This window comes from Microcebus murinus, chromosome 4 (genome assembly GCF_040939455.1).
Source record: "Microcebus murinus isolate Inina chromosome 4, M.murinus_Inina_mat1.0, whole genome shotgun sequence".
In the NCBI taxonomy this organism is placed as follows: Eukaryota; Metazoa; Chordata; class Mammalia; order Primates; family Cheirogaleidae; genus Microcebus; species Microcebus murinus.
This window is the reverse complement of record NC_134107.1, coordinates 8,385,980-8,407,788: the sequence shown is the minus strand read 5'-3', so window position 1 is coordinate 8,407,788 and position 21,809 is coordinate 8,385,980. Positions and strand designations below refer to the sequence as shown.

Sequence of the window (21,809 nt, the reverse complement as noted above, 5' to 3'; positions counted from 1 at the left end):
TAGTGCACGAAGGAGGTGGTCACAGCTCTGAGGGACCAGGAGGCTGGCTTGAGCCCAGGAGTCTGAGACCAGCATGGGTAACAATAGGAATCACTGCTTTTTACCCACTTCCATGCAGTTATGTGGGGCCAGAGGTTTGTCTAAAGGTTATGGTGCAAATAAGTAGGGTGACCCACGCCCATTAGTCAAATATACTCAGGGAGCTTGAAAAGTGGGAGCGGCGCCACCACCCTCAGTGCGGGGTGCTTGTCTGGCCCCGGGGCCCCAGAAGGGTGCGGGCCTCCCCTTATCTGAAAGAGTGAATCAAGCTCGAGCCTGCCCGGAGACTGCAGAGGTCCAAGGTTTCCTGCAGCCGTGCCAGCTGCCGGCCTCGGCGATTTTAATAGTCACGTGACGCAAGCAGAACCCCAGGGCGAAGGAACAACTGTGTCTGATCAGGAGAAGGTTCCTTGTGTTGTCCTCTAAAATACGACTGTGGTTTCCCTCGAGACAAGCGTTTTCTCTCATGGGGCAGATTGTGGAAGCCGTAATTTCGTGAAGGAGGAGCAGGGTTCTGTTTACACAGTCGATTTACGTGGCAGAAGCACATCTGTCAAGCAGCTTACGCTCTTGCCACTGTCGGTGGGTGCTTGCTGCCCCCTGGGCTGCTGGTCGGGTAGTTTGGATTTCATCACACCAGCCCCCCTGCGGATGGGGACTGGACGCCAATCAGAAGTGACCGGGAGCTACGGGCCGGGAGTCCAGGGCAGTCTGGGACTTAACTTTTCTCCCAGCCTATGGCAGGCTGGGGAAGGCCCTTCTCCCGGGTGACTCCCCTATAAACAAAGCTGCCATTTTTGTTTCCTCCTCTTGCCGGTCAAGCCACATTTTTCTTCTGGGGGTTAGAGGTGAGCTGGGGAGGCTGAGCCCTGCCAGCCTCCAAGTGGCCCAGAGCCGCCGCCCAGGGCCCCACACGGTGAGGCGGCGCCCTGGCGTGGCGTGCTGCCCCGCCCTTCCCCGGCCCTGGGCTCTCTCACTTGTGAAGCAGGGGGGGCAACAGCACTTAACTCCGGGCTTGCTAAGTGAGACAGTGCCCAGGAAGCCCTCCACGCCTGGCCTGGCGCCCAAGCCAACAATTGGTGTCAGCCGGCACCCGCGTCCCAAATCAACAGTCTGTGCGTGGCGCCCAGACACCTACGGGCCCTGCCTCTGGCCGCCGCCCTCCCCAGCCCGCGCCTGCTCACGTCGCCTGGATCACGACCTTCTCCGGCCCAGCCGCGAAACACAAAACTACTCTGGCTCTTTCTTCCTCTGGCTGGTGCCTTTGTCAGCCAAACTGGGCATCCTCTGCTCACCTGAAGATGCCGCTCCATCCCTGTTCCTCTCTCTCCGGCCTCCACGGGAGTCTCTCTGGATTCACCTGCTCCCTTGACAGCCTTCCCGATTGAGTGCCAAATAGGTGCTGGGCGCTGGCAAGGCGCAGGGGGGATTTTAAGCCCCAGAAATTCAGCCCCTCCAATGCTCTGAGAGCCCCCCTCTGCCCCCACCCTCTGCCTGTCCCCCCATTTGTTCTTCTGTTCAGTGGTTGGCTGTCCTTGCCCTGCAGTCTCCAGGCTCTCCACGCCTCCACCTTCACCCGGCCGGTGGCCCACTCAGCCCCAGACTCACCTCCTCTTCCCTGTGTGCGTGCACCGCCTTCATCCAACTGCTCTCCCGCCACCCCAAACACGGTGCCCCCAGCCCGCCGTCTTCTGTGGCCCCCGCCTGGCGAAAGGCCACGGCCAGAGAGGCTCACACGTGCAAGAAAGTGCCGCCACCAGCCTGGGCTCTCTCAGGTGTCCAGGACACGGATGGCACCTGTAAGGTGCTGGGCAGATACATATTTCTGGAGTGAATCTTGCTAGGTCTCTACAGCCAGCGTGCTTCCCAAATAGGTGCTGGGCGCTGGCAAGCCACAGGGGGGATTTTAAGCCCAGCATTTTCCCTCGACAGAAACAGATGCACAAATAGCAAGAAAGTGTGAAAATCGCTTGGATAGGTGTATGTGAGAAAAATACTGAAGGAGTACCAAGGAGAGTGCTCTGTTTCTGCCGGGGGGAACAAGCAAGGCAGGCTTCATGGAGAAGGCGAGATTAAGAAGGGTCCTGAGGGATGAATAGGAGTTCATAAACCCAAAGGGCACAGGGGCAGTGGCTGTGTGCAAAGTCCTGGAGACAAAGCAGGACAGGATGTCTTCTGGGAAGGATGGTGAGAAGTTCCCCATGGCCAATCCAGAAGGTCTGAAAGAGGGTGATTAGGTGGGGCCTGGCTTGCAGCCCTCAGGGGCCCAGGTGGGCAGGCAGCAGCTTCAGGGGCAAATTCCATCCCTGCCACTCCCCAGTTTAGCAGCTCTACCTAATTGTGCCTTTGTTTCCTGATGTGTAAAGATGATAGGCCAGGCTCTGTGGCTCACACCTTGTAATCCTAGCACTCTGGGAGGCTGAGGCAGGAGGATCACTAAAGGTCAGGAGTTCAAAACCAGCCTGAGCAAGAACGAGACCCCATCTCTACTAAAAATAGAAAGAAATTAATTGGCCAACTAAAAATATATAGAAAAAATTAGCCGGGCATGGTGGCACCTGCCTGTAGTCCCAGCTACTCAGGAGGCTGAGGCAGGAGGACCACTTGAGCCCAGGAGTTTGAGGTTGCTGTGAGCTAGGCTGATGCCACGGCACTCTAGCCCAGGCAACAGAGTGAGACCCTGTCTTAAAAAAAAAAAAAATGAAGATGATAGTAATACCCACCTCACTGAAGATTAAATAAAACATCAAAAAGATGTGCTGCGTCTGGTTCATGGTGAGTGTTCAGTAACTGTTAGTTGCTTTGTTATTTCCTTGCCTCTAATTGCAAAGCCTGTACTTCTTCCCTGGCTTCCACTGATCAGATCCAGCCCCAGCCCAAGTGCACCGCCCCCACCCCCACCCCTGGCGCCCAGCCCCAGCCCCCACTGCGGCCCAGCCACCCAGGAAGCCAGAGCGGAGAGGGCCAGGCCTCTCCCTGTACAGAGGCGAGGACAGTGACTTGCCTGGGGTCACACAGTGCACAGGAGGCAGAGGTGGACAGGGCCCGAGCCCGGGGCTGGCCGCTGTGCTGCCAGCCTACGCACCCCCATGCTGGCCAGGGCGGGCAGTGGCAGGCAGGGCTGCTGCGGGCTGGGCCGCAGCTGCTGTTGACATGTGATAACTTGTGTTTGTTTAGCTGGAGCCATTCACCCAAGGGGTTAATGTTCAGCCCCTGCAGCAGGAAGCTGGTGCTGAGAGCACAGCACGCCCTTCCTCCCAGACGGTGGGTGGCGGGCGGCTCTTGCCCCAGAGAGTGCCTGGGCCAGCGCTCACAGATGTGTCTCTGGGATGTTTGGGAACATCGAGGTCTGGCAGGGCCGGGCCTCACCACCGTTCCTGGCAGGAGCCCAGGGCTCCAAGTGGGATGGCAGCGCACGGTGTCACCAGCCTTCAGGCCCCGCCACATGGGGCTGCTCCAGGCTGGGGACGGCTGAGGGGGGCCTGCGGGCTGCGGGAGAGCATGGGCTGGGGGCGCCCTCGGCCTGGGTCCCTCTCTCAGCCCACTGGCTCATCTGAGCGGGTCCCTCTCACTCCTCAGGTCGGTGTAGACGTCTGCTCCCAAATCTCCCCGACCCCTCACTCCCACTCCAGGGCTCCCTTCCACTCAGCCCTGAACCCTCGGGCCGCAGGGGGTTCATGGGCCAGGACCGCTCTCGGGCTCAGGTAGGCCTGAGCAAGCGGGCTGCACCCGGCCCGGGCCAGGACACGTTCATGTGCCCAGCCAGGCCCGGCAGAGGGGCCGGAAGTGGGAGCGCAGCTTGCTCCGGGTCGGCCTGAGGTCTGGCAGAGGGCCAGAGGCCTCTCTAGCGTCAACTTGCTGCCGGAGCCCCGAGGCCCGGCAGGGAACGTACTGTCCTCTGGCTGGCCCTCCGGCCCACCTCCTGGCACAGAAACCGACCCTTCCGGAGGGTTCCCACACGGCCCCGTGGGCTGGGCCCCAAGAGCACTGAGCTCGAGAACCCAGACTCCCCCAGCCTCAAGGAGCCAGCCTGTGCAGCGCCCTCACACAGCCAAGAAACACAGAGAGGGAAACTGAGGCCCAGTGACAGGCCCAGGCTATGTGCCAGGCAAGGGCAGAGCTGGCACAGGAACCCAAATGTCTCCCCCAGGTAAGAAGAGAAAGTGCTCCGGTCAGTGAGCAACGCTGTAGGACGAGAGGAGTGAGAGACGGAGGTTGTGGGTGTGCCCAGTGGGCTGACAGGGCCCTGGGGCAGGCCCGCCCCCACCTGCCAGCCCAGGTGGAACTCCAGCCAGAGCCGCCCAATTCTGAAGCCGCCCCCACCGCCCCTGGAGCCCTGGGGCCGGTGGGGCACAGTGACAACGAGGACGCAGGGAGGGCAGCCAGGTAGCAGATGGCCCTGAGTCGGGAAAGAGGCAGGACTGGGCTGTGCTGGAGGTGAGCCAGGTGTGACCAACACGCCCACGCCAGCCAGGCAGCATTCCGGGCACTGGGTCAAATAAGCGGCCTGCAGCAGGGTGACAGTGTGTCATTGTCCACGTGGCTTCCAAAGGCCTTCGTGTCAGCTGGATTGAGGGGGCCCTGTTAAGGCAGGCTGACTTCGGACCCGGCCTCCAGCAGCTGCAGAGGTCTGGCCTCGCCCTGCGCCAGCATCAGCCCCGCAGACCAGGCGCTGGGGGCCCGGCTCCCACGGCCACGGCCACGGCCCCCCGCGCGGTCTGCAGGGCAGCTCGCTCTGACGGTCGGTGCATTCCCTCACTCATTCGCGTGGAGTTTGTGCCTTGACATATCCAGGCACACCCCGGTGCCAGGAAGTGCCCTCTCCCTGCCCTCAGGTTGTCTGCAGTCTGCCACGAGGACACACACACACACACACACACACACACACACACACACCGTGGTTGGAGCTTTGACCAGGGTAGCGCAGGGGCTGGGGTGCACAGGGGAGCGTGTGTCCCTCCTGCAGGGGCGTGGGGAGGTTGTGCCCACAGCAGGGAAGACTTCTTGAAGGAAGTGTCCTTTGAGCTGGATTTTGAGGGAGCAGGAAGAGTTGGGCCGTGGAGGTGAGGAAGGGCCTGCCACCCTCCACACGACACTGCCCCACCAGCTCCCCACCGGCCGCCAGTGGCCTTCCTCCCCCAGCATGGCTTTTTTTTTTTTTTTTTGGAGACAGAGTCTCACTCTGTTGCCTGGTCTAGAGTGCCAGGCCGTGGAGTCAGCCTAGCTCACAGCAACCTCAAACTCCTGGGCTCAAGCGATCCTCCTGCCTCAGCCTCCCGAGTAGCTGGGACTACAGGCACGCACCACCATGCCCGGCTAATTTTTTCTATAGATTTTTAGTTGGTCAATTAATTTCTTTCTATTTTAGTAGACACGGGGTCTCGCTCTTGCTCAGGCTGGTTTCGAACTCTTGACCTTGAGTGACCCTCCTGCCTCAGCCTCCCAGAGTGCTAGGATTACAGGCGAGAGCCACCGCGCCCGCCCCCCCACCACGCACGGCTTTGACAATATAGCGATGGCATTTTTTTTTGAAATATGCATGTCTATTTTATTTCCATTAGAAAAATATTAGTTATATAAAATTTTGGTCCACTTCCTTCTCCTAGACTTCTACCATTCAAATTTAAATACTTTTATTTTACTCAACTAAAAGAATCATAGATCTGACATGAGAACTAAATATTCCACATCATTAGTTTGATTAGGTGTGCTTTTGATTATTTCTCAGAAACAATAACTCATCTTTCCTACCTGTTATTTCCCTTTATTTATTTGAGTAACTATGTAATGAGTATCTCTTTCCTACATTCAGCCATATGGATATACATTAAGTGTAATTTACACACCAGCAGCTGGATGCAGTATCTAATCTTCATTCATGTTCACCTACCCCTGTTATATCCTATTTCCATGATAACTTCAGATATTTTAGTCAAGCTCATGCTTCTATCAATTATAAAAATTAAGAGGTTATTATATCAACTATAAAAATTAAGATGTTAAAAATTCCAGACTAAACACTGGGCCCACTTATAGTAATGGCGTTGCAAAAAGCTGTCCATGGTGTTGGACAGCTACTGCTTCAATTTCAATTCTGCCTCCTTTGGGCAAAGCAGCAACCTGGTAAGCAGCTCTTGCAGGAAAATTATTCTTTTTTTTTTTTTTTTTTTTGAGACAGAGTCTCACTCTGTTGCCCAGGCTAGAGTGAGTGTTGTGGCATCAGCCTAGCTCACAGCAACCTCAGACTCCTGGGCTCAAGCGATCCTCCTGCCTCAGCCTCCCAAGTAGCTGGGACTACAGGCATGCACCACCATGCCCGGCTAATTTTTTCTATATATATTAGTTGTCCAATTAATTTCTTTCTATTTATAGTAGAGGCGGGGTCTCACCCTTCTCAGGCTGGTTTCGAACTCCTGACCTTGAGTGATCCACCCGCCTCGGCCTCCCAGAGTGCTAGGATTACAGGCGTGAGCGCCCGGCCGGAAAATTACTCTTGAAATACTGTTTGTAGATGTCATCGACAGTATTGAAGTCATTTACGTCAGCCAGCAAAACAGTTGTTTTTACCACATTAGTGAAGTCACAGCCTGCAGCTTTCAGAATTTCACCCATGTTTTTAAGAGCTTGTTTAGCTTCTTCTTCTACTCCTCCTGGCACAAGCTGTCCACTTGACCGGTCCATGCCTGTCTGTCCTGAAATGTAAATGGCCCTGTCGACTAATACAGCTTGACCGTAGGGGCCAATGGCCCCGGGGCTTTGGCAGTGCCGATCACTCTTCTGATCAGGGACGGCATAGCTAGTCCTCCCCTCTTTCAGCCCCTGGGGAGAACAAGCCACGACTGCAAACCCGCTGCAGTCTCAGCTGACTGACTCAGTGATGGCATTTTTAAAAGAAAACACAGAGGATTGGATGGTGGGGTTGTAGCACTCAGGCCCTGGGATCAGAAAGACCTGGGTTTGAGCCTAAATTCAGCCACTCACTGGCTGCAGCTTGTGTCTTCGTCTCTGTGCGGAGCGGGTGCTGCTCTGGCCAGGGTGAGACGGGGCGGCCCCGGCGCCCGGCTTGCTCGGCTCTCCCGGGGTGAGATGGCCCAGGCGAGGCGGGCGCTCACTGTTGGGATGAGGGAGGAGAGGAGGCTCCCGCCCTCCCAGAGAACCTTCCTCCCCCACCGTCTCCTGACTGCTCCGCACGCCCCTGCTGCCAGGGGGTGAGGAAGAACGAATGGCCGCTGTCTGCAGAGCTGGGGACAATGACCTCCTGTCGTGGTCACTCACTGTTTCTTCCTCCTGGAGTCCATTCCCCCTTTTTTGGCAAAGGTCCCTTCCCCGTTCCCAGTTCACGGGGCTCAGGGTGGACGGGCTTCCCGCCCCAGCCCCACTCCAGGACTGGCCTGTCAGAGAGCACAGCCCCCAGGCGAGGTGACCTGTCCAGGGATACGTACAGGACCAAGCTGGCCATGCAACCTTTGGCTGGAACCCCGAGGCGAGGGGACTTCTCTCCCCACTGGGGTTGCCCGATTGGTGGGACACCAGCCTGGAGCTGTTGGCCACCGTCTCACCACCACGGGGCAGAGGCTGCCAAGGGAGGAAGTTGGGCCAGACGGACTTTTGCAACACTGGGTGCCTCCGCCGTTGCCAGCCTGCCAGTGCTCGGGCGAGCCAGGCCTAGTGATGGGATTCGGAGGCCTGAGTTCAGGCCAGCCGGTCACTGATTTGCCATGTGAGCCAGGGCCACGCACTGCCCTACTCCAAGCTTCTGTCAACAGCAGGACCTGACACCTGCCCCATGGAGTACAAGGGCTGGCAAGGCCCGGGTGAGACGACGAGGTGGACGGGAGGAGCCATGCAGCCATTGCTAGAACCTCATGCAATGGGATCGAAGGGTGCACTCTTCCGCTTGCCTGCCCTCACTCCGAGGTGTGTGAGGCTCCTGCACTTTGTCGTGTGTGTTGGCACCGACTCTTCTTCGTGGCTGCATAGTATTCCATGGTCCCAGCACACCTTGATGTCTCTGCAGTCCATTTCTCATGGACACTGGGCTGTTTCTTGTTAGGGGCTATCGTGAATAGTGATAGTAGGGGCCAGGCGCAGTGGCACATGCCTGTAATCCTAGCTGAAGTGAGAGGATCACTTGAGGTCAGGGGTTTGACACCAGCCTGAGCAAGAGCAAGACCCCATCTCTACTAAAAATAGAAAGAAATTAATTGGCCAAATAAAAATATATAGAAAAATTAGCTGGGCATGGTGGCGCATACCTGTAGTCCCAGCTACTTGGGAGGCTGAGGCAGGAGGATTGCTTGAGCTCAGGAGTTCGAGACCAGCCTGAGCAAGAGCGAGACCCTGTCTCTACTACAAATAGAAAGAAATTAGCCAAACAACTAAAAATAGAAAAAATTAGCCGGCGTGGTGGCGAGTGCCCATAGTCCCAGCTACTTGGGAAGCCGAGGAGGGAGAATTGCTTGAGCCCAGGAGTTTGAGGTTGCTGTGAGCTAGGCTCACGCCATGGCACTCCAGCCCAGGCAACAGAGCGAGGCTCTGTCTCAAAATAAATAAATAAATGATAATGATGCTAGGCATTTGCACACATGGCTTTTAGTGGACGTAAGCATTCATTTCTATCAGGTACATATGCAGGAGTGGAATTGCTGGTTCACAAGACATGGTATGTTCACAATCCAGTTGTTTCTCCACACTCTGTTGTGTGAAGTTCAAACCCACAGAGAATTTGAAAGAATTGGACGCCATGTACTCCCCCCCTGGAATCTACAGTTAGCATTCTACTATAACTGCCTTGTCGTGACCCTATCCATGTCCCCATTCCTGTATCTCTCCATTAGTTCATCTGCTTTTATTGATGCAACAATATAATTTTAAGCAAAAAAAAGGCAGGATACAAAATTATCCAAAAACCGTAGACCCAGAGAGACTGGGAGGAAGCGGAGCAGACTCCCAGTGGCCACGCTGCTGTCTGGCTGGTAGGATTTCTCCTTTGGCTTTTTCGTATTTCCCAGATTTTCTGCAGTGAATTTCTTTTAATATTTTTAATGAATAAAAAAACATTTTAGGGACTGGGTACAATGGCTCACACCTGTAATCCCAGCACTTTGGGAGGCCAAGGTGGGGAGATTGCTTGAGCCCAGGAGTTCGAGACCAGCCTGGGCATCAGAGAGACACCCTGTCTCTACAAAAAAATACACAAAATAATAGCCAGGCATGGTGGCACATGCCTGTGGGCCCAGCGACCCAGGATGCTGAGGCAGGAGGATTCCTTGAGTCTAGGAGTTGGAGGCTGCAGGGAGGTGTGAGCTACGATCGCAACACTGCACTCCAGTCTGGGTGACAGAGTGAGACCCCCATCTCTTAAAAAAAAAAAAAAAAGATAGATAGAAATGAAAAAACATTTTAGGGCCGGGCACAGTGGTTCATGCCTACAATCCAAGCTTGAACTCCTAATCCAGATTAGGAGTTCAAGACTAGCCTGGGCAGCATAGTGGAACCCTGTCTCCAAAAAATAAATTAATTTTAAAAAATCATTTTAAATTAAAAAGGAGCTTTGTCTTTTATAAGATTGGAATTTCTTTTTAGGGGGGAAGTGAGGCAATGGAGAGAGGAATGAGGGAGGGGAGAAGGTTGGGAGAGCCGCACCTCCTTCAGATTGGAAGCCCAGGGAAGGATGAGGTGCCAGGTGGAGAACAGAGAGGGGCGGAGGCTGGGGAAGACCGTGTGCTCTGGGGGAGGCCCGGGCCTGCCTCTTCAGAGACAGTGTTCTGGTTACCAGCACCTTCCAGGGGCACAGCGGTCCCCAAACTTTTCAGCACTAGGGACCAGTTTCATGGAAGGCAATGTTTCCAGGGATGGGGGTGAGGGGGCCTTAGAGCTCTGTGGCCGGGTCCCTAACGGGCCATGGGCTGGTACCGGTCGAGGCCTGGGGGTTGGGGACCACAGCAGGGCAGAAAGAAATCCTGCCCAAGCCAATGCAGCCCCAGGAGCGATTCAGTCAGTTGGCACCTCTGGGTCCAGCGGGGGCTTGCAGAACGTGGCGACAGGCGTCTAGTTCTGGAAACTTGCTCCCTGGAAGGAGAAAAGGCAGGAGTGACTGAAGGACGTAGAACCTTGGCAAACTGCCCCAAAGCCTCCTCGCGTGAGATGTGTGAGCACAGGGCTTGGAGGGCTCCACTCCAAACCAAGACAAGTTGGTCTACGAAGGGGGAAATCTCATCACAAGTGGCATTTAAGATGACACAGGGACAAGGTGATGGAGGAAGAGTCAAAGATAAGAGACAAGGGTACTGTGTCATGCCTACATGCTTATTTCATGAATATACAAATGGCTAATAAGCACAACAGGATGGCTATTATTAAAAAGAAAACAGAAAACCGAAAAATAGGGGGCTGGGTATGGTGGCTCACACCTGTAATCCCAGCACCTTCAGAGGCCAAGACAGGAGGATCACTTAAGACCAGGAGTTTGAGACCAGCCCGGAAAACATAGTGAGATCTCATCTCAATAAAAAATTTGTAAGATATTAGCTGGCTGTGGCGGTGTACACTTGTAGTCCCAGATACTCGGGAGGCTGAGGCAGGAGGATCAGGAGCCCAGGCGTTCGAGGCTGCAGTGAGCTATGATCGTGCCACTGCATTCCAGCCTAGGTGACATAGTGAGACTCTCTCTCAAAAAGAAAGAAAGGGAGAACAAGAAAGTAAGTGTTGGTGAGAAATTGGAACCCTTGTGCATTACTGCAAAAATGATTCCACCACATGGAAAACAATATGGTGGTGTTTCCTCAAAAAATTACACATCAAATTACCATGTAATCCAGCAATTCCACTTCTGGGCATATACCCAGAAAAAATGAAAGCAAGGACTCGAGTAGATATTTGCACACACATATGTTCATAGCAGCATTATTCACTGCAGCCAAAAGGTGGAAGCAACCCAAGTGTCCATCACCAGAATGAATGGATAGACAAAATACAGTATTATTCAGCCTCAGAAAGGAGGGAAATTCTGAAATGTGCTACAACATGAACAGTGCGATAAACCAGACACAAAAGAACAAATGCCGTGTGACCACTTATGTGAGGTCCCTAGAGTAGTCAAATCGTATTGGCAGTTACTCATCTTTGAATAGAGATGAAATAGAGCCTGTGGTGTTCAGCGGCTGAGATTTGGGGGCTATTTGTTACAGCAGTTGGTCTGTACACATCACTCCCTTCTTCCACTGCATTTCCCTGGCAAACCTCAACCCTAGACTGGCTTCTTTTGAGACAGTCTTGCCCCATCACCTTGAGTCAAGCTCTGTTTCTGGCGTACACAAAATCCTTGCAGATATCCTGGTCAGGCATCTCTCCTCCACGTGGTAACGCAGAGATCCAGCTCCCTCTTTCTGATGCTGTTGTCTTCATCATGCAGCTTCCTAGGTCAGCATGGAAGGGGAAGAGAAAGTGGGGATGGCGTACTGATAAGGAAAACCCCCGTCTATTACTTGGCAGCCATCAGACCTGAGACCTGAGACCCCCACCCCTCACAGAAGACCTGCATCAGCATAATACTAACCTATTACTTGGCCCAGCAACTAATCTCTTACCTGGTGCATCAGCATGACACTAAACCTATTACCTGGCCTATCAACTAACCTATTACCTGGCGTATTAGCATAACACTGAACCTATTGCCTGGCGCAGCAACTACCCTATTACCTGGTGCATCAACATAACACTAACCTATTACCTGGAGGGCATTAGTCACCTGATACCCTACCCCTTGGACCACCCCAACTTAATAAGCGTGGGAAAAATCGGGTAGACGGGGCTCAGAATTTGGTGGCGAGACCCCTCTGAGCCCACTGGCAAATAAACTTTGATTCTCCAACTCCTTGCGAGCCGCTGGCTTGTCCTCGGGACCACCCGCTGTAACACTTGCTATAACGATACCAGCTATTTAGCCTCCCTGGCCCTGAAGGCACATGTATTACTATTATTAGTAGTAATGATTATTAGTAATTATTATGAGGAGTAGTAATACATTATTATTATTAGTGTTAGCCTATTAGACAGTGGGCAGGTGGCCATGTGGTGATTCAGGGACCCAGGCTTCTTGGGACTAGTAATTCTGCCCAGACTTCTTCCCGGTCGTTTGCCGCTAGGTAGACACCGGGGAGGAGAGAGGCAGAGAGGGTCTCCAGGAGGGAGGAGTGACCTACATAAGGAGTCACATGGTCCTAGACCACTAGAAGGGGGTGGGGAGCTGGGAAACATGTTCTCTTGGTGTGCCCAGGAAGGAGAACAGTGGGGGTACTCACGGAGTCTGGGGGGGCCGTGTTCATGAGGGGACGGAATCTATACTGGGCATGGGGAAAAGGCGGGAGGGGACAAGTGGGGAGGCCAGTGAGTGGAGAGTGAGGGGGGTTGGAAACTGTAGCCAGGGGCGGTCCTGGAGGAGAGTCCTAAGCAAATGTAGGAGCTGGTGGACCTGAAGGGATGTGAAGCCAGGGGTCGGTAGCCTCAGGGAAGAAGAGGGCCTGGATTGGAGTGTCAAGGTAACAGAGGTGAGTCATGCAGGCAGAATGTTGAGGTTACAGAGACTGATGAGAGGAGCCTGGAGCAGGATGGGTTTCATCTTTTACCACTCGGGCTAGGATGTGTTTCTTGCAACACTGTGTTTCATGCGCTTCGCTCATTTGATCCTTTAACAATCAAATGCAGTAGATACTAATATGGTCCCCATTTTACAAGCCAGGAAGAGAGGCACAGAGACGATAAGCACCTGCCCGGGGCAGCCAGCCAGCAATGGTGCTGGGACTGGAGCCAGGCAGCAGGGCCCTTAGGCTACCTCTGGAATCTTCCGTCCACTCGCCCATGAGTCACTCACTCATTTACACATTCCCTGAGCTCTGTGCAGGCTGTGAAGTCGGAAGAGGGGCTGAGAGGCCAGCAGATGCAGGCCGACAGGGCAGGACACGGTGGGGGCTCACAGCATGAGCCCCAGGGCGCAGGGACTCTGGGACGACTGGCAGGGGTCCCCGCAGGCCCGGAGGCCTGTCTTGTTGGGGAGGATCTGCCAGATCCGCCTTCACCGGATTAATCCTGCCTGACGTGGGGGCTGGGAGCCCGGCAAGCCGGTCAGCCCAGGAACCTTCTCCTGGTCTCAAGCTGCTGGAGGTCAAGGGTCTCCCTCCCCGTCCACCTGGCGCCTGGGGCGGCTTATTGTCGTTAGCATCGCAGGTACAAATTCTAATTGCAAAAGCAGCTCCATCGAGTTAGGGCGAAGGAGAAACGTAAAACCGTTAGCCCCGCCCCCAACGCGAACGCTTGGGGGCGACTCCCCGCCAGGTCCCAAAGGGTTGGGGGGACTTGCAGGGCAGGGCGGCCCCGCAGCTGGCCACGGGACGGCCGGCCGGCCGCGGAGGGACGCGGGGGGCCCGGGACCCCTCCCCCCAGGCCCGCCGCGCCACCCCCCTCCCCCTCCCCGCGCCCCCTCCTTCCGGGCCGCGCCGGCTCCCGCGCGGGGGCAGGGGACGGAGGAATCCTGTCCGGCCGGTTTCCTGCCCTGCTGGGCAGCCGCTGGCCTTGGAATTCGGCCTGGCGGTGACGCTGGGGGAGGAGGGTCGGGCCTTGGCTTCCTCGGCCCGGCGGATGTTCCAAGGTCGCCCCCACCCGCCGCCGCTCAGCCCCCTCTGCCGGGTGATGGCGAGGGTGCTCAGACACTCGGGACCCGCCAAGGTCACGCGGAGGGGCTGCCGAGGGGCCCACGGACCTCTGGTGGCGTCTACAGGCCGGCGTGGGAATGCGGGCTGCCACCTCCCCTGCTTCCTTGTCAGATACCGAGAGGGGGTGAGGACAGCACTTGGGCCCCTCGGAGGCCTCTTGGCATCCAGGCCGGGGACGGCAGGTGCCTCTGGGAGGGGAGGCATGCCAGCCAGACCCTGGGCTGGGAGAATAGAGAATGGAGCAGCCCCTGCCCGTGCCCTGGGCCTCAGCTTACCCACCTGTACGAGCGGTCGTCTGCAGAAGGGAGGGCCCTCGCAAGGCCAAGCAAAGTCCAGCCTGCAGGCGCGGGGCCCGCCGAGCAGATGGGGGCCCAGTGCAGTGGGCAGACCTGAACGTGTGCAGTGCCTGAACGCAGGTCCCCACTGCCGCTCGGCCCGTCACAACTGGGATCTCTCTGCAAATTGCATTTATTGTGTCTCAAAAGTAACGCAAGCTTAGAGCGCAAAACCACAAGGCAGGTTTTCCACCAGCTTTGGAAAATAAGTTTAGATGGCCTGACTTGTAACACATGCTATGAGGACACAGGAAATGCACTCTGGGGGCCCAAGGGAGCACCTCCAGTGGAGGACAGTCATCCGGTCGATGCCCAGGGTCTACTACAGGGGCTCCAGCAGGGCCGCAGATTGGGATTTTTGACGTCACCTCTAAATATGGATAATCAGATGACCACAGAGATACAGTGTCAGGCTTGGAAGATGTTCCTTACGCCACACCACTTAAAGTGCTCTATAAACCACTATTATTATTTTTAATTAATTCCTCTATTAGCTTGAGAATAGCAAAATTCTTTTTCCTTTTTCCTTTTTTTTTTTTTTTGAGAGAGTCTCGCTTTGTTGCCCAGGCTAGAGTGAGTGCCGTGGTGTCAGCCTCGCTCACAGCAACCTCAAACTCCTGGGCTCAAGCGATCCTTCTGCCTCAGCCTCCCGAGTAGCTGGGACTACAGGCATGCGCCACCATGCCCGGCTAATTTTTTCTATATATATTAGTTGGCTAATTAATTTATTTCTATTTTATAGTAGAGACGGGGTCTCGCTCTTGCTCAGGCTGGTTTCAAACTCCTGACCTCAAGCAATCCACCCGCCTCCGCCTCCCAGAGTGCTAGGATTACAGGCGTGAGCCACCGCGCCCAGCCAGAAAAATTATCTTGAATGGGACTTCTGCACATGTGTTAAAAGCATTGGTCTGTTTAATTTAAGTGTTTCAAATATACCCCAGTTTTGGTAACCTTGTTGAGATATTTAATTTTGAAAGTGCCAGGAGCCTCAAAGAATGGAGAAGGCTCCGGGCCCTGGTAGAATTTCTGCATGCTGCCGGAGCTCCTTCAGGGTTTGCCTCCCTGCTGGCACTTGGGATGAATTGCCTCAGGGCCACCCTTAGGGGTAGTGGCTGCCCTATGCCAGCCTCCGAGCAAGTAACTAACAGTAAGTGGAAGAGCATAGACACCCTCATGGGGCCCGGGCTCTGTGCCTGGCCCTTTCCCTGCTGCTTTCAGTGAATCTCCCCGACAACTCTGTAGGGTAGGACCAATGATCTCCATTTGGTGATGAAGAAAGTTTGGCTTAGGGCAGTAGATGCTTTGTCTACAGCAGCACAGTGGATGGCAGCGTGACTTCCAAAGACAATTTGGGATCCCTGCAAATGGCGTGGGGTAGTACCTGCCCCATCCATGGGACACACGGGCGTTCTAATCACCTGCTCCCTCTGGGCCCCAGGCCCCAGCTGTGGGTACTGAGCTGACCACACTCAGGCTCAGACACCTCTAGGAAATTGCTGGGCCTGCCCACTCCCTTGGTGGCAGAGCTTCCTGGGCTGGGGCTAAACCTGGCCACTCAGTGAAGGCCCAGCTCCCTCCGTGTCACTCTGCTAGCTGGGGCTGTAACCCAATCTTGAGCAGGTAGGGTTTCAGTCCAGTGGCCTCTCTGTGCACTCATCAATATTTTAAGGCTCAGAACTGGAGCGCCTGGTCCTGGGTGCAGCCTGGGAGGGGTGGTGAGCACAGCCCCCCCAGGCTCTGCTTCTCCAGCCCTCGAGGGAACCCCCACTGTGTCAAGTGTCTAGTGCTTTCTTGGGCCAGAGGTGCTTTTGGTGCAGAAAGACATTAAGGACAAAGCCCCGCTGGATGGGGTCCTGGGTGGGGTCCCCAGTTCCTACAGGCCTTGGACAAGTGGTTTCACCCTCCGGCGAAGCTCCCTTCTTGCCTGGGAGGGGGTGTTGATGATGCTCACCTCACTGCTGGCTGGAAAACCTCAAAGATGCTGGATGCGGGTACAGGGCTCGGAGCTTGCTCATATCAGGTGCTTGACAATGAGTCCCTCCATTTTGGGGAGGCCACCTCACAAAGCCCTTTCTTGGAATAGGCCTTGTAGCTGGAGTCGGTGGTACTGGGGCCCATGGGAGGACCCTGCCGAGCTCTGGGGAGTGCCCTGGTCTGCCCAGCGAGCCTGGGAACTCCTTCTTCTGGCCCCTTGGGACATTGAGTGGAGAGGGACTTCCCCAATCTCCTTCCATCCTGTTACCCACATTCTGAGTCTACTCTCAGAATTCAGTATTGATCACAGAGCTTTCGGACAATTTTCTCTTTTGCCCCAGAAGAAAAGACTCTTTGGTGTAACAACCTCTCCCCAGGACCAGTGCCTGCTGTAGCAGATTTCTCTGCAAGCTGTGCCACTTGTGCACGTACTGACATTTTGGTGATCAGAGTGTACATTGCAGCCTTTCCAAGCCCTGCTCAAACGCCCCGTCAGGGAGGCTCCCCCCACTTCTGTGGACAGAACTGTCGAGTATCCTTTCCCTACAAAACCTATTACTTTAGCATTACTATGTGACAAGCACCGTGTCTGCCCCGGCAGTTTTGGGATTGCCTGGGCAGGGGGGCCTGGACACCAGGTAAGAAAGGGTCCTGCCTCAGCCCTCACCTCAGCCAAGGGGCTTCAGTTGTCACCCAGGCCCTGCAGATCTGTCTCCATGACTATCAGATAGAAGCGATAACAGATATAATTGTCCTACCTTTCATAGGGACTGTGGGTATTTAGGGAGCAAACGTGTAATATATATAGCTGATATTTCCTACATGCTAGGTATCACGTGAAACACTTTTAATGCTGTATCTCATTAATCCTCACAATCCACCCCCTAACAGGTGGGCTGTCAGGCCCATTTTACAAAGAAAGTGAGACTCAGAGGAGACAAGCGGCTTGCTTGAAGGCATACACTGAGGAAGTGGTGGAGGCAGGATTTGAACCCACTCTGCTGGACTCCAAAGCTGCTGCTCTCTCCCACTGTGCAATGCAGGCTCCCCAGAGGTGAGGTGTCTGCAGGTGTGCTTGTGACATGAATAAAGAACTTGAGACACACAAGACCATCTTCAAAGTGGGCGCTTGCACATGGCACTCCCGGTGGGGGCTGTCATCCTTCAGCTTCAGCCAAGGTCAGATTGTGGTGGTGGATGGGGACTGTGACCAGCTGCAAGCCTGTGTGGGGGACAAGGAACACTAGGCAGGAAGGCCCCAGACACCTCTCACCTGAGTTGGACCATGGGATAGGAGTCCTTGGCTCCGGTCATTTAAGGGCCATGTGTGTTATTTGTATTAATAGGGATGTGTACAGATGTGTTATACACTCACATGTGTATCCCAGGAGCTGCACCTGACTTCAGAATTCCTGCCACAGCCACCCCTTTGAAGGCATCTGCCCTGTCTTCCGCCCCTACTGCTCAGGTCACCATGTCTGGTAGCAGCAACGTGGTTATAGCTGACCGGGCCAGGCCTGGGCCCCTGACTCAACAGTGCCAATTCATGGGCTGGCCACTGCCTCATGACAGGGCTTTCCAAGACAAGCTGGACCAGTAAAATTCCCGTTCTTGGAGAGTGACTAGGAAGCTCTGAGTGACTAAGCCAGGTGGTGGAGGCTGCAGGGTCAAAGGGACTCCTCGGGATGGCACTGGGGCAAACTCTGTTGCCTAGCGCCTGAGTCCAGCCCCGGGCTCTACCATTCACTAGCTCTGTGTGTGGTCTATTAGCAGCTCCAAGACTCAGTTTCCTGATCTGTTAAATGGAGATAAAAGAATGGAGCTCAGGAGTTGTTGTGAGGATTCCGTGAGGTCTGCGACATCACTGGTAGGGCAGGAGCTTTAGCTAATATCCCTGTTTATGTAGACTCCCTGGTGGGCCCAGGCAGAGTGGCCTGTAAGTGGGCTAAGGCTGAGGAGAAGCTGTCAGGAGAGAAGGCTTTGGTGAAAGAGGGGAAGCCCCTCCGAGACAGGAGTGATGTCCCCCAAGTCACATCCTTAGAATCCAACCTGCATTCTGAGACACCTGCCTTCTCTGCATACTCAAACCATCTTGTTGAAACAACTCAACTCCACTTTGTTCACCTGGTGTTTCCTCAAATGCTCCAAAGTCGTCCTTCAAGAACATGTGAGCAGAACTGTGACTGTTGAAAGAAAAAGTGAGACCGAGGCAGGAAACTGCCTCTCCCACCACGTTTCCAGCTCCTCAAAGGCCAGGGCGACGGTTAGCCTCTAGAATGAATGACACCGACTTCCCCCAAGTTAGAATGCAGGACTCAGGGTCCCTAGAAGAGAAATCAAAGCTTGGAGCAGCACCATTTTGTGCTTAAAATCTCTGTCCTTGCATACCCCAACTCCGTAAGCAGTCCCAGAGCATAGCTACATATCCCACATTCCACTTTTCTTTCAAGGTTTGGGCCCCAGAAACTTTCCCAACATCTTTAACGAGTCAACATCTTAATCCCACAGGGAAATTTGGGCCGGTAAAGATGCCCTTGGGTTTTCACATTCCAACCCAGCAGATGCCAGAAAGAGTTATTTCAAATTGTAAAGGCCCCCTCCTTACTTGTAGTGCTCCTTCTTCCTGGCCAGATTTCTGACATTCCTCTGAGATTACCAGACTGGTGCCAGGGGACAGTGGGACAAAGGGCCTCTCACCCGGGCAGGCCATTGACAAGGTCTACCTCGCTGCGGTCGGGTATTTTTAGACAAAGTTCTTGGCTCCGTCATCGAAATGGCTTCCCAGATTGCAGCCCTTGATTGCCGAGCCCTTCCAACATGCAGTGGGACTCCCACCTCGCTCGCTCCCGCCTAGAGGCCTAGGCCTCTCCCAGCTCCCCAGGCCAGTCTCCCCAGCAGCCTTTTCATTTTTATCCTTTGTTAATAAGGTAATTTTTCTTGGAGCAAGTTCAGCCAAGTACACACTCTTTTTTTACAGAGATTTTTGCTGCTGGTGGACTGTGACATTCCTGCACAGCAGCCATTTCCTGTGCGCCAGGAACTGGATTTCCTAAGCCCTTGGCAGCTGGGGAAACCTCTTGTCCCAGCTCTTGTCCCATAAAAGAGAATTTTTAATTTTTATATTTATCTGTACCCCACTTGCTTCCAGGAAGGACTGAGGCGGCGGGGCCGGGGAGGAGCTGGGTCAGTGTGTGGCAAACCAGAGCAGGGCCCCTTGGCCCCCGGCCCCGGGCAAAGGTGCATTAGTCATGGTCACGCGGCCTTCTCCTGGGGCTGGGGGAGATGACAGTGTCCACAAAGCCAGCAGCACGGTGGCAGGCACCTTTGGCCGGTGATCTGGGCGGCTGCGGAGGCCCCGCTACGGGGGTGGCCCGCCCGCGTCGTCCCTGCGCCTCCCGCCCTAAGCCTCTAGGTCCCGGCGCCCTCAGCACCACGGACAGGGAAACTGAGGCTGCAGTGGGCGTGAGTGGGGCCGGGCCGCAGCAGGCGGCTGTGCAGTCGTCTTGAACCAGTCTCCTCTTTCCCCTTTCGGGCTTCGGTTTCTGAGCCGGGGATAACGATTCCTCGGGCTCGGGTTGCACAGGGCGTAAGGCGCCTCGCGCGGTGCAGAGCCGACGCCGGTGAACGTACAAAAACACGCCCACGGGCTCCGGGCGCCGCGCCCCAAGGTCAGGGAAACAGAGCCGGCCTCCGGAGCCAGCTTCCTGCCCGCCCCTGCCGGGCCCCCGGCTCCGGCGTCTCGGGCTTCCGAGGGCTCCACGGAACGTCCCCGCTCCCAAAGCCACCCCGCGGCCCTCTCGCGCACGACCCGCCTCAGTCGGCCCAGCCTGGCTCTGGCCCGGCCCGCAGCCCCGTCCCGGCGCCCCCAGCCCCGCTCCCCTGGCCTCCGTCCCGCGGCAGGGGGCGCAGGCCTCCGCGCCCGCCCCGCCCCCAGCCGCAGCGCCCGGGGCGGGGGCCGGCCCCGCAGCCAATGGGGAGGCGGCGTGGCGAGGGCGGCGGCGGTTGTGATGCGCCGGGCCCGCGAGCGGCGGCCAATCAGCGGCGAGCGCGAGGGCGGGCTGTGACGCGGCCGGCGCTCCGCGTGCGGCGGCGGTATAGGAGCGAGCGCCGCGGCCAGCAGCATCAGCCCCGCGCCGCCGCCGCCGCCGCCCGCCGCTCCGCGCCCGCCCGGCGCGCCCCCAACCGCCGCGGCCCGCCGCCCGCCGCGCGCAGACCCCGCCGGCCGGCCAGTCAGCGAGCCGCCCCCCGCCGGCCTCCTCAGGCGGGCGCCCGGCCGGACCCTGAGCCTCGCCCTCTCGCGCTGCGGCCGCCCGCGCCGCCTCGGCCGCCTGCCCGGCATGAAGACCAAGTTCTGCACCGGGGGCGAGGCGGAGCCCTCGCCGCTCGGGCTGCTGTTGAGCTGCGGCAGCGGCAGCGCGGCCCCGGCGCCCGGCGTGGGGCAGCAGCGCGACGCCGCCAGCGACCTCGAGCCCAAGCAGCTGGGCGGCCCGCAGCCGCCGCTCGCCTTGCCGCCGCCGCCGCCGCCGCCGCTGCCGCTGCCCCCGCCGCCGCCGCCGCCGCCGCCGGCCGCCGACGAGCAGCCCGAGCCCCGCACTCGGCGCAGGGCCTATCTGTGGTGCAGGGAGTTCCTGCCCGGCGCCTGGCGGGGCCTCCGCGAGGACCAGTTCCACATCAGTGTCATCAGGTCGGTGGCTGCGCCGCGGGGGCGCGCGGCGGGGCGCCGGCGGGTCAGGTGACGAGGGCGGGCCGGGCGGGTGCGGGGCCGGGCCGGGGCGCGGCGGGCCCGCCACAGCCGTCTCCCTCAGCCCGCGGGAAATGCGGGCGGAATCCGGCGGAACGGGCCCGCGGCCGCCCCGAGGCAGGCCCCGTAAAAATGTCGGTTTCGGGAGAGTGCGGGTGTGTTCCGGGAGAACAATACCGTTCAGGCCCTGCGCACGTCTGGTGTTGAGGCTTAGAATATGTCTAGAGGGTGAGCCCCTTTGCGGTGTAGGCCCTTGAGTGAAGGGGGGTGTGGTGGCCGACCTTAAAAAAGAAATGGCTTGGTAACTTTTTCTTTCAGTTCCTCGAGTTCGTGATTTGATTTTATTCCCCTCTGAAAGTCATTATTTGTTAGTGGTGAAAGTAACGTTTACTCATCCCTTCCGAAACTGAGACATCTTACGTAGCTATGTTACCAGACCAGGTTGGGAGGCGTGGCTCCAAAAATAAGGTAGAAATGCGTTTTCCCTTTTTTTAAGCTTAAACATATTTAACCTTAAATTTGAGTTCTGAAAGCATATAGGTGCACATTCAGACTTCACAGGAAAATAGAAATATCCCCTTGACTTCTGTTGTCACTGTGCTCCCAAGAGATAACCAGTCAGCATCAAGTGTGTATCCTTCTATTTAGGCCTTAAAAAATGTAATGTGTTCAGTCTTTTTCTGCTAATTGGCTGACCAGGTTGAGTGCAGTATCTAGAAACTGGCTGGCTGGCTGCCACCAATAATGCCCAAATCCAATTTTGGTCATTTGATTCCTTTCCTGTGCCCATAGTCTTTCACCACAGCTGCGAATGCAGCAAAATTAACTCTTTGAGCTTCACTTCCTCTTTGTGCTTCAGGCCCCTCTTAACAGTTATGCTTGTGAGCTAAGAGTGAGAGTTAAAAGGCCGTTGGTAGGAAGCATAGAAAAGAAAAACAGAAATGTTCAGATAGTCCCTGAACTGCCTAATGGTACTTTTTTTAATTAAAAATTTTTTTAATTAAATTACTT

General features: G+C 56.0%; 2 protein-coding genes and 1 long non-coding RNA gene across 7 annotated transcripts in view; 2 read left to right on the top strand and 1 right to left on the bottom strand.

Moving 5' to 3' along the window:
• ACY3 (aminoacylase 3) overlaps positions 1-21,809 on the top strand; it is a 189,597-nt gene that overhangs the window by 13,008 nt on the left and 154,780 nt on the right. The window lies entirely within an intron of this gene.
• On the bottom strand, positions 8,873-14,958 carry LOC105867435 (uncharacterized). Its single transcript, XR_001152297.3, has 3 exons — positions 14,028-14,958; positions 11,326-11,456; positions 8,873-10,110 (listed from the first exon to the last, which is right to left on the bottom strand). It is a non-coding gene; the product is annotated as an uncharacterized LOC105867435 (long non-coding RNA).
• Positions 20,154-21,809, top strand: part of CHKA (choline kinase alpha) — a 69,334-nt gene continuing 67,678 nt past the window's right edge. For 2 of the 5 annotated variants that reach the window (XM_012757429.3, XM_012757427.3), the window contains exon 1: positions 20,865-21,026. In XM_012757429.3, the coding sequence (XP_012612883.1) occupies positions 21,016-21,026 (11 nt within the window). In that variant the 5' untranslated portion in view covers positions 20,865-21,015. Of the gene's footprint in view, positions 20,742-20,864; positions 21,027-21,809 lie in introns of those variants that run through there. The other 3 variants (XM_076001685.1, XM_076001688.1, XM_076001686.1) reach the window with 3 other exon arrangements.